The 16,326-nt window shown below is 38.9% G+C and overlaps 1 protein-coding gene across 4 annotated transcripts in view; it reads right to left on the bottom strand.

Moving 5' to 3' along the window:
- The window catches only part of Csnk1a1 (casein kinase 1 alpha 1), a 43,788-nt gene extending 27,869 nt beyond the window's left edge, over positions 1–15,919 (bottom strand). For 2 of the 4 annotated variants that reach the window (XM_020169999.2, XM_074076674.1), the window contains exons 1-2: positions 15,274–15,916; positions 14,537–14,643 (exon numbers count right to left, since the gene is read on the bottom strand). In XM_020169999.2, coding sequence (XP_020025588.1) covers positions 14,537–14,643; positions 15,274–15,396 — 230 coding nt within the window. In that variant the 5' untranslated portion in view covers positions 15,397–15,916. Of the gene's footprint in view, positions 1–14,536; positions 14,644–15,273 lie in introns of all 4 variants that reach the window. The other 2 variants (XM_020169998.2, XM_020169997.2) reach the window with 2 other exon arrangements.
- Between the last annotated feature and the right edge of the window lie 407 nt (positions 15,920–16,326).

Raw genomic sequence — 16,326 nt, 5'->3', positions numbered from 1 at the left:
CCTCGTGCAAATGTATAAACCTTCAGTCACATTCATATCCACATTCTCAATGTCAAAAGGTTAAATAACCCATAAAACAGAAAAATATCAACATCTCAAAGGTATTTTTCTGTGGAACAACCATGCAGCTCTAAAATAACTAGATCTTTCTGCTCTACAGACACTGGTACACAGAGACAGGAGCTTCTCACTTTCATACTTCCTTTTGATTTCAAAGAGCATATAGTTTATTTCTCTAAAGCTAACATTTTCACACCCTCCACCTGTGCTTCCCATCTGGACTAACTCATCCAAAATACAATCTCACACACACATACCAGGAACAGGGATGATCTTATCAAATTCTACTCATTCTTAATTTCTATCATTACCTTATGTTTTCCATTATCCTGAGAGCTTTCTCTTTAAATCCCAACCTGCTAAAATCCTGAAAACCCAAAGAAACTTTCTTTATGTAGCTTTTCCTACTCTGGTCTCTGATTTCACACAATTCCCACTAGCCATTGGGAACCACTCTAACCCCTGAACAAAATAATCTTCACATATTTCTTTGTTGTATATATCTACATCTGTTGGCAGAAAGTTTACTATTTTGTTTTGAATAGTTTTTCAGAACCTGAGTAATGAACAAGCACTAACTGAATTCTGAGCTCATTAAAATTTGCAGACAATCTGAACCAAACCAACACAAGAACCTCACATTTATTCTCTATTTTTTAGGTGTCTTTAAGTTAGACAGCTTTACCTTTAATTTTTTTTATTTAAGTACATGATGTGCTGATACTAAGTGTACTGTGGTAAAGTATCTATGAGATTAAAAAGAATCCAATTTTATTTGAATCTTATTCTTCTAAGCAATTTATGTTAGTAGATGAAAATTTTTAAAGTGACATAAAATGCTCAGGGTTTTAATTTTCTATTTGCTTTAAATGAATGCCTCTGGACTTTTACTGTTACCTGAAAGTAGGCTGAAGAATGAATTCACAATTTGTACAATCATCATTATTTACTTAAGAGTATAATAAAGATACCTTAAAAGTCTGAAGAATATGTTAAGGCAAGGTCACCTCTCTGCTCTCATCTCCTTTCTCCTTTCCTGTAAATTCATATCCAAACTAAATGCAGTTTAAAAATTAATAAATGAGTATGAAAATAGAATAATGAAGCCCATTAAAAACTGTTAAAAAAGGGGGGGGGGAATAGGAAGAATAATGGAGTGAATATGACCAAAACACATTATATGCTTGTACAGAAAAAAATCAAACCACTTTGTAAAATTAATATATGCTATGGTCTGCTGCTAGTCAGATTCTGAAGTATGGCTATTTTGATAGGGAAGGCTAGTCTACAGCCATACCACCCTGAACAAGCCCGATCTCGCCTGACAGTAAGGCTAGAAAAGCACATGCTACACAGGGCAATAACAAATTACTTCTGACAAGGGGCTCCATACAGGTTAGAGTCAAAGTGGTAAACAGTTTGAAGCTATGTTACAGATTTTTTAAAAAATGGGTTTCATTATGACTTTTTCATACATGCACACAATGTGTTATTGACTTTGTTATACAAAACTAAAGAGCTTTATATTCTGTTAAGTAACTGTGGGAACCATTAGTAGTTTGTAGCAAGGACAATACAATTAAAATTATATTTACCATTATTCTTTGTATCACTGCACAATACAGAAATGGAGGAGGGCAAAGAACAATGACATGGTGACTAATAAGGAGGTGTAGCATTATAGGGGTTGGGGGTATAGCTCTAGTGGTAGAGCTCCTGCCTAGCATATGTAAGGCACTAGGTTCAAATCCCAGCACCTAAAGAAGAAACACAAAAACAGGAAGTTTTGCACTGTAAGGGATTATTCAGGTTAATTTTCATCTCTCCGAGAAATCTCTTTACAAAAATGGAAATACCAGGCTGGCAGAGTGGTATAAGTGGTAGAGTGCCTGCCTATCAAATGTGAGGTCCTGAGTTCAAATCCTAGAACTTGGGGGAAAAAAAAGGAAATACCTTAGAAAAGAAACAAAATGAAAAATTTTCAAGTACAGCTATGAGATCTAGGACTTCCAAGAATAATAATTAAAAAAATCGGTGTAATTTTTATAATAGGTAGCTTGGTCAATCACTGTAACTAGAGCATGAATAACAGCAAGAAAATACAATTATTTGTTTAATGTAAGTCCTACCTTCACATAGCTTGATGGGGCAGCCATTTTGTTTGTTTTGTTCAAACAAATGCTGTATTTACAGCATTCAATGCTTTAAACATAGAAAAAGCTCAATAACATCTGCTGAGTGAAAGAAATGAAAAGCCCTTGGAGGCTGAAGTAGGAGAATCACTAGCTGATTGAGTTACATAGTGAGACCTTGTCTCAAAAAGTCTTTTCCTATGTTGTTTGTCTTTCCCATCTCATAGTTGAGGTTACTGAACTTAAAAGGTGTGAATGCTGCATCAGTGCCATATGCATTCAATTTTCATAGATCTACAACATACGTAAGACACTGTCTCTCAAACTCAGATTGTCAGTCTATCATCATCCTTTTTAAGGCTCAGGTCAAATACCTCCTTCAGAAAGCTATTGCTAACAGTTCAATGCCCTGCTGTCTTTTGGAGGGTCTCTGAATTTCTTTTATTTCCTTTATTGTTTCTACACAATACTATTTGTGTGTAGCATTCTTAACAGTGTAATTTTGTCATTCATAATAAAAATACTCCTTTCTATTAAAAGTGCCTAAACTATCTGTTCTAAAGAAATTATGTACAAGAATTAGGCAATTCTTGTTCATTTTTTTCCTATGCCCTCCCAGTTCCTTCTTACTGTAATCACATCATGCTGGCTTCTTTTGGTTTTTGTGTGTGTTTACTTTGGTGTTAATGACTGACGCACAGTAATTTTCCTAAGTCACCTAATTTATTCTCCCAAATCACCAAATAAACACGAGTCTCAAAAGTCCTAACCTTTCTGGTACCATATTTGTTACTTCTGGAATCTGCAGGCATTATTAACTTAAATATTTGACAATTGTCAATACTCATTGAGCCTCATCTTATTAATGGCATTAATCATGAAAAAGGAACTAATACTGTAGGGCAGATTCAAATACATTTTGATTCATGGTTAACTCTTCAGCCCTTTTAAAAAACTACACACCAAACTAAATGTGAGTTACTTCCTTCTGATTTTCTATTAAGTCTTCAAAAAGGGATGCTGTGTGACTTTCATTCTCCTTATGCTTCCTTACTCATATTTGGTCCTTCAATCTATGGTCTTCATTTTACTTTAAGATGACACCTAGAACTTCAGATCTAAACTTGAATCCTCCAGCCAACAGAAAAATTGAGCACCAAGCTATTTCCTTCTGCCTTACAATCTCATATTTAAGACACAACTCGAAACTATAAAATAAAAGAGGAAAAAAAAAAAAAAGAAAAAGAATACAATTCAGATTCTGAAACATCAGTAACTTTTTTGGGGGAGGTACTGTGGCTTCAACTCGGGGCTTCCAGCTTGCTAGGCTTATCACTTGAGCCACACCTCCAGCTCTTTTTGCACTGGTTATTCTTGATAGGATACAAATCAGCCTGGACCGTGATCCTATTTTATATTTCCCACCAGAATGAGATGACAGGTGCATGCTACCAGGCCTACCTTTCTTTTCCACTGAAGTGGGGGGTCTTGCAAACATTTTTTGCCTGGGCTGTCCTGGAACAAAAATCCTCCACGTATGAACCTTTTACATACTCTGGGATGACAGGTATATGCTACCATGCCCAGCTACTGGTTGAGATGGGGGTCTCACAAACTATTTCCTGAGGCTGGCCTTGAAATACAATCCTCCTGATCTCAGCCTCCAAAATAGGTACGATTATAGACATGAGTCACTAATGCCCACAGTAACACAATTTTTACTCATAATCCTTTGGATGAGATTTTGTTTGCTTTGTATTTGGAGACAGGATCTTACTATATAGCTCAGCCTGGTCTTGAGCTCAAGATCTTCCTGCCTCAGTTTTCATGTGTTAGGATTATGGTAGTATATACCATCAAAAGAAAACAAGACCCCAAAGTTACAACTTGTAAAAATAACTTTAGAACCATAAACTCAAGGAAATCAGGCCTATTTTTCCATACTAACAATTGATTTAGACATGAGACAACTGAAAAAAAAAAAAAACTAATTTTAGATGTGGGTATGGTTATCAGAATTCTGATAACATGTTCGTCACAAAAAATGGTGAATAACTCAATTTTTTTTTTTTAATATCACTGAACCTTTCTCAAAAGCATTCAATGTTTTGAGTGCTGGGGATCAGACCCCCATACATACTAGCAAAGTCTCTTAAAAAAATTTTTTTTGAACAGCATCTCGGTATGTTGTCCAGGCAGTCTCAATAGTGGCTGGGACTACAGGTATCCTACTGCACCCAGCTTCAATTTTTTTTTTTGTGGTACTGGGACTTGAACTCAGGGCCTACACCTTGAGCCACTCCACCAGCCCTATTTTTGTGAAGGGTTTTTTGAGATAGGGGCTTTCAAACTATTTGCCCGGGTTGGCTTGGAACGATACTTCTGAGTAGCTAAGATTACAGGCATGAGCCACCAGGACTCCGTCAATTTTTTTTTTTAATGGTTGAATTCTCTCTTCCCTTGGTAATCTAACATGCTACACAGGACATTGACAAGCATGGTGGAAATCTAAAAATTAACAGAACTAGGAAGATAAGATCCTCCCGATGAGGGAGAATTACAGGCATGAACCACCAGCACCTGACTCTAAATCAACTTTTGAGTTAGTCTGTTGATTAAAATCTAAAATTTGGGAGTCATGCATATGCTTTATACAACAATAATACAATGAACTATGATTTGTCTTCCCTTTTCTCCACTCTAAGCCTATTTCCTAACTGCTACTATTACACCTTGCTTACATGTACCTCTATTTCTTTATTTTCTTGTACCTTGGACTTTGTCTAAGATACACATGTCCTTAGCTCTGAAAATTATAAAAACCCAAAACAACAAACTTTCAAACATACCTAAACTACTATTCATTCACAGTTTTATTTCACGACAATGTTTGTAAGTCATATTGGAGCAGTACACTTGAATGAACATTCATATGCCACTTCCAAAATATAAAATGGGGCCTCTCCTTGATTTCCTAATTTAAATATCAAATTTTCACTGTTCAAATGATGTACCACAACTTCTCAAAATGAGAAAACATGAAATGTTAAATACACGTGGGTGGGAGGCCCTGGGTTCAATCCCCAGCACCACACAGAGAAAATAAAATGTTTTACCATCCCTTCCCCATTAGTTTGCTTGTTAGCAAATCCTTTCTAAAAACAACCTAGCATTCAAGATGGAGAAAAAAAAAAAAAACCCACTATATGAAAAGTATACAAAAAGAAAAAGTTAACTCAAACTCTCCACATTACTGGAGAAATGAATACAAAGAGAATACATCCAGGTACTAATGTGATGGTTCATACCTATAATCTTAGCTACATGGGAGGCAGAAATCATGGTTATCATGTTTGGAGGCCAGCCTGGACACCCATCTCCCGCCCCCCAAAAAACAACAACAAAACAAAACTGAGACCCTCTCTTAAAAGTACCCAACACACAAAAAAGGAGCTGGCAGAGTGGCTCAAGTGATAAAGCAACTGCATAGCAAGCATGAGGCCCTAAATTCAAACCCCAGTACTACAATAAATACATAAATAGATAAATAAATAAATGAACTATTCCAAAGCTTGGTATACTTTTTAAGTAGCAAGTGTATAAGAAAAGGACCCAGGTTTGTGCTGGAGTTATTATATAAGACATAGCAAAGAAGAAAATGGAAGGGGCAACACACCTACTAGGAAAGGACCAACCTAATCTGAAAGAAAAAAAGCCATGAATAGCTACATACAAATTCTGTGCAATCCTGAACTATTAATATAGAACTATAGAACTGTGCAATACTCATAAGTCCCATACTCGTAAGTCCTTTAGTGATGAAGCTTTTAACAAGTGGGCCTGTAAACCAGTAGTTAGATTTAAGAATAAAGAAGCTAGAACTGAAGATTTAGCACTGCAGCAGAGCACTGGTATGTCTGAGGCCCTCTGTTCAATCCCCAGCATGACAGACAGACAGACAGACAGACAGACAGACAGACACACACACACACACACAGAATGAGAAGCAGGTTAAGCAGACAATATATATATTACTACACCAGCGGTCAGAATCATAGATTCTAATCCTGGCTTTGTCATTTTTGCTCTTTCTCAAAGATTTGTTTTTTCTTTTCTTCATCTTTTTTTTGAGACATACATACTCCTTTTGTAACTACTATCCAGCCCAGACTGGCTATGAATTTGCCTCAGTCTCCTCAGTCCTGGGATTACAGATGTAGCAACTCATGCCTGGTCACCATTGCCTTCTTTTAATTTTTTTTCCCCATGTGTTGCTGAGGATTAAACTCACAGCCTTGCACATGGTAAATAAGTATTCTACAACTGAACTATACCTCTAACACCTATAGATTCTTAATTACAACCCCACCTACCTATCAAAAGGCGGTATGGAAATTATGAAATAGTCTATGTAAAAGCACTTGGTAAATCAAAAAGTATTATACAAATAAAGGATTATTACCTTTTTTTTTGGTGATACTGGGGCTTGAACTCAGGGACTATACCTTAAGTCATTCTACCAGCCCCTTTTTGTGAATGTTTTTTTCGCGATAGTCTCGAGGACTATTTGCCTGGGCTGGCTTCGAACCATGATCCTCCTGATTTCGGCCTCCTGAGTAGCTAGGATTACAGGCGTGAGCTACATGGGTGCCCGGCCACCTTTTTTTTTTTTTTTTTAAAGTCAGCCAACAATTATAAAGTACTAACAACCAGAATAGCATCTTCTACTATAGCAACACTCAACAAAATACAGTTGGTACAATGGAGTGCCAGAACTACAGTGCACAGAATTTCTCAAAGTGTGGTCCTTAACAGAAATTACTTGAAGTACTCATTTATTAAAAGCAGACTCCTGGGCCCCACTCCAGAATTGGTCATATAGAAACATGAGTGTAATGTGGTGAAACCTGAATTTGTAACAAGCTCTATAGGTAATTATTTATTGTTGATTGCTGAAGTTTGAGAAATGTTGATGTAGCAGAATTCAATAAGAAGACAATCTTTTTTTTTTTTTTTGATGGAACTGAGTTTTGAACTCAGGGCTTCACGCATGCAAAGCAGGCAGTCTACTGCTTGAGACACATTTCCAGTCCCTGAAGACAATCTTAATTCGGACATACTAACCTAATCACAAAGGCAATCTCTTAAGAGTGCTTTCAGGTACTGTTGGAGGCTTTTACTCAATAGATCTTAAGGAATCATTCATGTCCTCATGTTTAATCTCAGTTTGAGATTTAGACGTATTTCCTCCTTATCTTCAGTAGGAGACAAATTTACCACTAACATGTGCAGACTCCTGGCAGATGCTCAAAAATAAGCCTCACAAAATGTTTGGCTCTTCACTGAAACATGTCCAGTATTTTCAACTGTGCCAACCTGTAATAGGCATTCATATGTGAAAGAAATGCTTGCTATTCTCCATGAAGTACTGCTCAACATGTTGAAAGTATGCTAAGTCAACCAAGGCAGTTTCAACCATCAGAGCTCTCTCACTTGAGGGTAGAAGCTAACAACTTTCTGTAAGCAGGATACAAAGTATTAATATTACAGAGGTTCAAAATGGAAACACTAGGGATTACAATAAAGAGAGTTTAGTGGTAAGAGTAATTTCAATGAAGTACAACAGCCAAATAGGAAACAATTCCATCAATAAATGGTGAAGAGTATAGTACACTAGTAGAAAAGGCAAAGAATGGTATTCATGTAAGGTTATGAACTTTCATCCAATCAGAAAATTTTCATCATATCAATTGTTCCGAAGGACAATGTATTAGACACTTCTAATATAACTAAGATTTGGAACATGTGGAACTTAAAACAGAATCTACAAACATTTCATTATATTACTGTGCAACAAAGTAGCTTTAAATCAGACCTCAGAGTCCTCTTTCCATAAAAGGGGCTTTCCACAAAAGCCATCAGGAGGATTGAATGGTTTGGCACTACAGGAAAATGTATAACAGAGATTAAATACTTATAGAAGCTTCCAGATGAGCTGAAATACAAATTGAGCACCCCAATCCTAAAATAGGGAATTTAAAACTTTTGAGCCAGGCGCCAGTGGTTCACACCTGTAATCAATCCTAGCTACTCAGGAGGCAGAAAACAGGAGGATTAGCCCAGGCAAATAATTCCTGAGACCCTATCTCGAAAAAACCCATCACAAAAGGGGCTGGTAAAGTGGTTCAAAGCATAGGCCCTGAGTGCAAATCCAGTATCACAAAACAAAAAAAAAGAACTTATGAGTTCTTGCTCCCATTTCCTGTGTGGGGAACAGGAAATGCTTCTTTCTCTTTTCTCCCCACTGTTCCTCTCCTACTAAACTTTACTGTTACTTCAACTAAAAAAAAAAAAAAAACCTTTCGAATGCCAACTTGATGCTCTAAAAGCTCCAAATTTCAGAGCATTACAGATTCGGGACATTCAACTGTTGTCTATGCAAATACCCCAAAAGCGGAGGGGAGGACACCCTAAAATCTGAAAACACCATAAATCCTCTAATGCCAAGCATTTCAGACAGGAGATGCTTAACCTGTATGGGAAAAATTTATTTTTAGAAGGTTCCTTTGTAAACCTCTGCACTGTATGTTTAAGCAACTTCTTGATGTTGCAGCTCTGGAACCAAAAGAAATTTCAAAGGGGCTACCTAACACCACTAACAGATGCTAATAGATACTTAAGTCACCAATGAGTGTAACAGTAAGCCTTTACTGTGAAAGTTAAAAGACACTTTTTTTTTTTTTTTTGAGGATCTTGCCATGTAGCTCAGGATTGGCCTGGGTGGAACACTCCATCCTCCTCCCACAATACGCATTCTTGTAGGAATGCATAAGAAACAAACATGTGAAGAGAAAAATATTTTTACATACTGCTTTTTGATAAATTTGAAAACATCAAAGCACTTTATTGTATGGGATTACAGTGTGCATTCCAGTACCATACTGCTCGATATAGCATTTCCTGAATTAACCTTGAAATTCTCCGAGGAGGGCATATATATTAAGAATCTACCCTTATTGAGATGGTTCCAGGAAAAGATGAGATTGAGGAGTTGGTCAGAGGCAACAATTATAAATACCCAAAATATGGTATAGTACAATGGTTCCTGAACTTGGCTGCACATCAGAATCACCTGGGGAGCCTTAAAAAATCACATAATTCCAATGTGCAGCAAAACTTGGGAACCACTCGTTTAACTGAAAAAGAAAATAACATCATTCAAATCATACATTAGCTATGTGACTAGGCAAATTAACCACTGAGATGTACTTTATATGAAACCCTAACTTACAGGATTGTTGCAGTGTTTAAAAGACCATGTACAATGCCTAGAAAACATTTGTTTTTTTTTTTGTTCTTGTATGTAGAATGATAAAATGTTTAGCCATACTGAATTCAACCAACTACTCCCCTATTTCAGTAGTATTTATCAAAGGCAATTATACCTCAAAGTTTCCTTTTTTTTTTTGGTGGTCCTGGGATTTGAACTCAGAACCTCATGCCCAGGCGCTCTATGACTTGAGCCATTCCACCAGTCCACAATTATACCTCAAAATGAAAACAAATTATTGCATCAGAGAATGAAAGAAGCATCTTTTATCCTAATTCTATCAACTGAAACAATGCATTTTAAGTCTTTTTGATCTTACAAAAATCTTTTTTCTAAATGTCTTAAAGCCAACATCAAAAACCATGGAATTCATTCTAGGTTCAATATAGTTGGCATAACAGACAGAACCCTAAACTTTGACTCTCAATATAATTTTTTTTTCCATCTCTAATATCAAGAACCAAAACATACTTTCTTCAGCTAAACCTTACTGTATGGCACTTCCACAGCCCCCCCGCCCACTGATCACTCAGACAAGGGAAAGTATGCTAGCTCTTCAACAGAGGAGAATAAGGTTAAGCTATCAATTACTACTGAGTATTCATGCAGAGGCCACCATACCACATAGTAATGTACCTCATGACAGACATAAAACTACCTAAGTGGGGGAGTCTGGGCAGGGGCATGACTCAAGTGGTACAGTACTTATATAGCAAGCTCAAGCTCAAGGCCCTTAGTTCAAACCCATGTACCACAAGGAAAAAAGAAAACAAAAAGTAACTAAAGGAAATCATTCTGACTACCATTCATCGAAAGCTATGATGGTACTCACTTAAGAACCAATTTTAATGATTCAATTTGCAACACTGCTTCAAATTCTAGTTTTCTGTTTTGAGATTTTTTTTGAGGGGAGGAGGCTATTGGGGCCCGACTCCAGGGCCTCTCACACACTAAGCATGCGTTGCACCACTGGCCTAGTTTTATCAGCCTGTTTTTTCCTGTGTATTTTGTTGGGGGCTGTAGAATTCTTGACTGATAGATCACAGAAATGTTTATTGATAAGTAAAACCCATTTACTTTCCATGAGTTCTCAAGTATTTATTCCAAGACATGAATAACTTTAAAAAACCCTTATTCTACAAACCTCTGATTCAAAGAGGGAGATAAATTACCTTATTTTTTGTCCTTGGTACTGAGGATTGAACCCAAGGCCTCATGTATACATTCACTCCACCAATGATTTATGTCCCCAGTCCACATTACTTACATTGACAGACCTTTCCAATTTCTCTACATGAGGCCAAAGGCCATAAAGAGTCACACTATGGATCTCCCATCATCAAATGAAAGCTGTGGAGTATGTGTGCAGGCTTGATGTGACACTGACATAGAAATGACAATGACTTTCACTCCAGAGGGTTCTCCTAGTATGAGTTAGGACTCTAACTTCTCTGGGACTCAATAGTCTAATTTGTATGATAAGAAGTTAGGCTATACATCTCTCAGGTCTTGCCCAGATCAAAAATGCTATCTAGCATTATAATGTTATTCCATAAAATAGTAATATGAAGCATTTCTAGAATACCTTGAATTTAGCTTTGCTTGAGATAAATATCATGTTTCTCATGCACCTAGCTAGCTATAACATATCTCAATGAAGACCTATCCAATGCAGCTGTTTTCTGTTCTCTGATAACAGCATATGCTTAGTGCCAAAAACATAAGATTAAAATTTAAGCTGTTCATAACAGCGAAGAATAAAGATTAACTAGTGCTTTATAAACAAGGATTAAATAGTACTTTATAAATACATTCTAGAATACCTGATATTCGGATGGAAAGGGCAGCAGAAAGTTGTGGTTAACAAACACAAGGCAGGAACAATTCTCCCATGCCTCCACCCATCTATACATGATTTCCCTACAAAGTATATTCCACTATTTTACTTCCTTCTGAATTGTCAATATATGGTTTACTAGAAGCAGATGACATTTTTTAAAGCCCTGTGTGGTAGGTACTTCATTCTTAAAATATCATTTAAAGGTAAGATCTACACATCAAACTCTGATCAAAAGCTTTCTACCTACTATCATCTGAAAACAGGTCTTAAAATTCAAAACTAAAAGATCTAAGATTAGGTAAGAGACTTTTACTTAATGAGAGAACTCTGGTTTAAATAAAACCTGATCCAAAAGTTCAGTACACAAAACAATGTCGAAATGAGTTAATTTTTCCAGCAAGATAGAAAACCCCAAACCTTTCTGTTCAGTACTTTCTTTTCCAACCCCAATAGAACTAGGAAATTACTAAATTAGTGAATTCCTCCTTGCTGTGTAAATACTTTCTGATAATTGTTTCTTTAGAGAATGTAAATTCAATTCAAATTGGCACAAAGGAGGGTTGTAACAGAAACAGTAATTTTAAGTGAACTTCCAGATGTCAATTCACATGGTGCAAGGATTTAATTTCTTAAAACACCAAGAGACTGGATACCATCCTTTCCTTCTTACTCTTTACACCAGAGGCTATGCTTTACACAGGAAGAACCTGATTAGGCAGGGCAGCTATGTAGGCCACATAATTTTGAGCCCTTGTTTTAGGCTATCTCAAAGTATCTTAAAGCAAATCTTATAAACAGATAAAGGGGGGGGTAGGTAGGTATTGGGTAAAATTGTGTTTAAATTACTGTCAACACTTCTAAACCAACAGATGACACACAGACTGCCTGATTTAATCTAGCTAACACTAAACAGCCAACTTAATACTTGCCAAGTAAATATAAGTATATACTATGTATACAGAAATTGTGGAAAGCAAACTGGAAGGATAAGAAGATATTACCATCTACTCAAAAATCATTTATATAAAGCTTTCTGATCTTTTTTGCTTCTGTGGAAAAACTGTTGTTTCACATTCACGTTAAAACCATTGTTTCTGTGCACGTGTCCCTCCCATTTTAAAAACGAACGTACTTTCTTCACTCATCCAACTACCACATTGTGCTTTAGAAACCACTCTTCTTAGATGCCCTCTCCAACCAGTTCACCAAGCTTTCTTCCCTAGAGCCAGATTCTGAAATCCCATCTCTTTTCCCAGGAAGCCTTTATTTAAAAGCCAGGTTAATCTACTTAGCCCCACCCACAGACAACTTATAACTACCATAACTCTGCACTCACCATCTTATAATAGGCACCCAGTAGTCTGCTCACAAGTTAATTTCATTTATTCATGTACTTATTCAGCATATTACTCATCATCCTTATCGGTCTGTATCTGGTCCTTAAATGTCAAATTATTTCAAATACATTTAATTCAACCCAATGTGAAATTTAAAATAACTTCCAACAAAATGAATCTCAAAAGCATTATGCTAAGTCAAAGGTGCCAGACACAAAGGACTTCATACTGTATGATTCCACCTGTAAGAAATTCTAGGAAAAACTTGTGATGGAAAGCAAATGAGGATCCTATTTTCTCACAAAGTAGATTTTTTTTTAAAGCGATGGTAACCAAAATCTCCCATGTGGGTTATCTCTGATTTCACCTTAATCTCTGATGCATAAAATTGGAATTTTCCAGAGAATTCACAATGTATAACCAATAGTACATTTATTTCTTCATTCAATTTCTCCATTAATAATCTCTATCACATGTAAGGATAGCTATGAAACATGACTTTTCACTTAACTGGTTCTTACAAATGAAAAAAAAATTACATTGGATTTTTTTGGATAGTCTTATTTTGGTTGGATCCATCAGAATTAATGTGTAATCTAGTACTTAATTCAAGACTAAAAAACGGAATAGAAGACACTATATCATTCCACTTAATTCTCGACTAATTCTGTTTTCTTGCAAATGCTATTTTTGAGTACTGCTAGAAAACAGCTGGGTTTTAAACTATATTTTAGTCCCTATTCTAGAAACAGGTTCTTTAATCTCAAAAAATTACTTTTATTTAGAGTAAAATTAACCATTTAAAAGAGCACAATGTCTCTTTATCTGGTCTTTTTTTTAGCATGAGCTATTTGCATTTACCAATATCTCATCTCCAAAAAAGGCCAGATACAGTTTCAAGTTTTACTGACAATTCAACAGGTTAAAATGCTAGTCAAACTGGTTAACTGAAATTTTCTTTAATACAGCTGACTTGAGGTTTCAATATATAGTTGGTATTACTCAAACTGCCTTAGTCATTAACTCTTAATGATTAAGTAGCAACTGAAAAGTACCAAACATTACCATTCACGAAAGGAAAGAGTAATTAACACCTCTGAGAGGAATACAAAGAATCTGACAGTGGTATAATTTAATAATTTAGTGTCGCATCTGCTGCAGAGATCACGAACATACTGTCAGTATGCCATCTCCTTCCCTGAAACCCACCGCCTCCTGAAGCTTTATTCTTGGCTTTTCAAAAGGTTAATCCATTTAGAGTTGATAAAGCAAAATCAAGGAACCGTAACTCGTGAACTCAAGCTGAGAAAAGGGCAGGAATATGAGGTTGAGTCACGTCGTTCCGCCATTTTCTAAGCGGAGGAGGAAGACATGTTGGAACAAAAACACAACAAAAGAGCAGCCATTTCCCAAGCCAGCTCCAATAGCAACCCAAACCGGCCGAGCTCGGTCACTTCGGCACCTTCAAATACACTTTTAGTGGACAAAACTAAGAACATCAGAGGTGCCGCAGAAAAGAAAGCAGCAGCCAACCCTTCCATGTAGGGATCAAAGATGACCTGCATACTTAACTGCAAATGAAAGCCCCGAGAAGACAAAAAAATGACGGAAGCTAAATGGAGTTTGAGTGTACATAGCAAACTGAAATTTTCAACCAAGTTGGCAAACCCAAATTTACTCAATGATTAGGATGACTTACAGTTCACAGGAAACCACAGGCTGTAGGGCACCCGGGCAACTCAACACCAAGCCCGGTATTCAGCTGGCTCCACGACTTGCCTGTCACCATTTCTCCCCATCCCGTACTTCCCTCAGCGGATCGCTTATGTGTTCTTACCGTATGTGGGGGATGCCAACCCCACCTTGAAGAATCTTATAGAGTTTGCTCTCGTACAGCAACTGGGGATGCCTGGCCTTCTGAGATTCTAGCTTCACTGCCACTTCCTGCAGGGGAAAGAGGGGATGATGGCATCAACATCCCTATGGATTCAATGTCACTTGGGAAAGGAGAGGAGACATTAGTAAAGCTCCAAGTCGAGGAGGAAGTGAAAGGCGGGGAAGAGAAAGCTCTCTTTTTAATTATAAAACGAGGCAACCATGCTCAAAGGCCCTCTTCGGGGGGGCAATGACGAAATCCGCACGTCGTCTATAGTGGAAGGAAACGATGCATGCAGCAAAGAGGTAACCTCTGAACGTAAGGCAATCGGATCAAGAACCCCAGTACAATTAAACATAGAAAATGTTAAGAAAAACATGGGGCTCACACGATTTTGCCCTTCTCCCCTTAAATAACGGTTTGGCAAAAAAACAAAAACAAAACCACCCAAAACCAAAAAAAAGTTCGACCGAGGGACACCTAAGGGACACTTAACAGGCGGAAAACTTCAGTTTACCCTGCCTTTCTATCTGGTTCTTTCCCTTTTAGGGAAAGAGCGTAGGGAGGCGGCTGAGCCGGGAGAACTGGCTCCCCAATGCGTGCGTGCGGGGGACGGAGGCCCGAGCGGTTCGCGGGGTGGGGATCGGGTGGTATGAAGAAAGGCGCAGCGTTATCGTGACCCTCCCCTGGGTGATTACCTCGCCGTTGGTGATGTTAATCGCCAGGTAAATGTCCCCGAAAGAGCCAGACCCGATCTTCCGCACCAGTTTGTATTTTCCTCCGACAATGAATTCGGCCTTGGAGCCGCTGCTGCTCGCCATCCTGAGACGCGAAGATGGAGGCTGGGGCCGAGCCCCGACACCTCTAAGCGGGAGGGAGGCCTGCGGGGCTCGTTCACCGGGGGCGGCAGGAGGCGGAATACGGAGATCTTCCCCGGCGCTACAGGGCCCAGAATCGGCCAAGGGAACCGGGTCACCGCGGGGCTGTCAGGCTTCTTTTTTCCCAGGCCGCAGTTCGTGAAGGGTGGTCGCGGTTTACTTAGGCTCGGCCACTTGTTTCTGGGCGGCCGTCGCCGTCTCGCTTTCGCGGCGACGTCGCGGCCTGGAAAAGGGGCGCAGTGAAGTTAGGGTGGCGATACCGCTGCCACCACTGCCGCCGGCTCCGGCCCGGAGGGACCCCTGTCACTCCGCCGACGCCGCCATCTTGTTACTCCGGCTCCAGCCAACACAAAATGCCCCCAGTCCCCGGGAGCCGCTTCTTCACGGCGCAGAGCACTCTGGGAAAGGGATCTCGAGCGCTAGCCCCGTAGGGTCGGCAACGAGAGGGAGGGCGGAACCGAATCCGTGAGAGTCGCGGCCTACGCTCTGAGCGTCACCTCGTCACCGCCCACTGCGCGTGCGCGCTGCAAGGCCTGCCAACTGCGCAGGCGTGGCGTGGCCTGCCCTCACCCCCGCCTCGGGCTCACTTCCACTTCCGGTCGGCGGCTCCTCCACTTTTGCTACCTGTTAGTCACCTCGGACCCGCTGGGGCTGTGGGCGCGTCAGGGAGGGGTCACCTTCGTTTTTTAACTGCAGATAGAAGCTTAGGCCTGCCAGGGCGTGGCGTGTTGACCTTTACTCTGTGTTTGAGGCGGTTTTAAAAAAATCTTTGATGTTTAGGCCCCTCCCCAGGGCCGGTCTTTTCCAGCCCAGTTTCTGCCTAGAAAGCAATGGTCGCCTCTGATGAAGAGGAACAGCTGGGTTTGAGAGACT

The sequence above is a fragment of the Castor canadensis genome, chromosome 6 (genome assembly GCF_047511655.1).
Source record: "Castor canadensis chromosome 6, mCasCan1.hap1v2, whole genome shotgun sequence".
Lineage (NCBI taxonomy): Eukaryota > Metazoa > Chordata > Mammalia > Rodentia > Castoridae > Castor > Castor canadensis.
The sequence above is the reverse complement of the archived record's forward strand: the minus strand, read 5'-3'. Positions and strand labels throughout refer to the sequence as shown.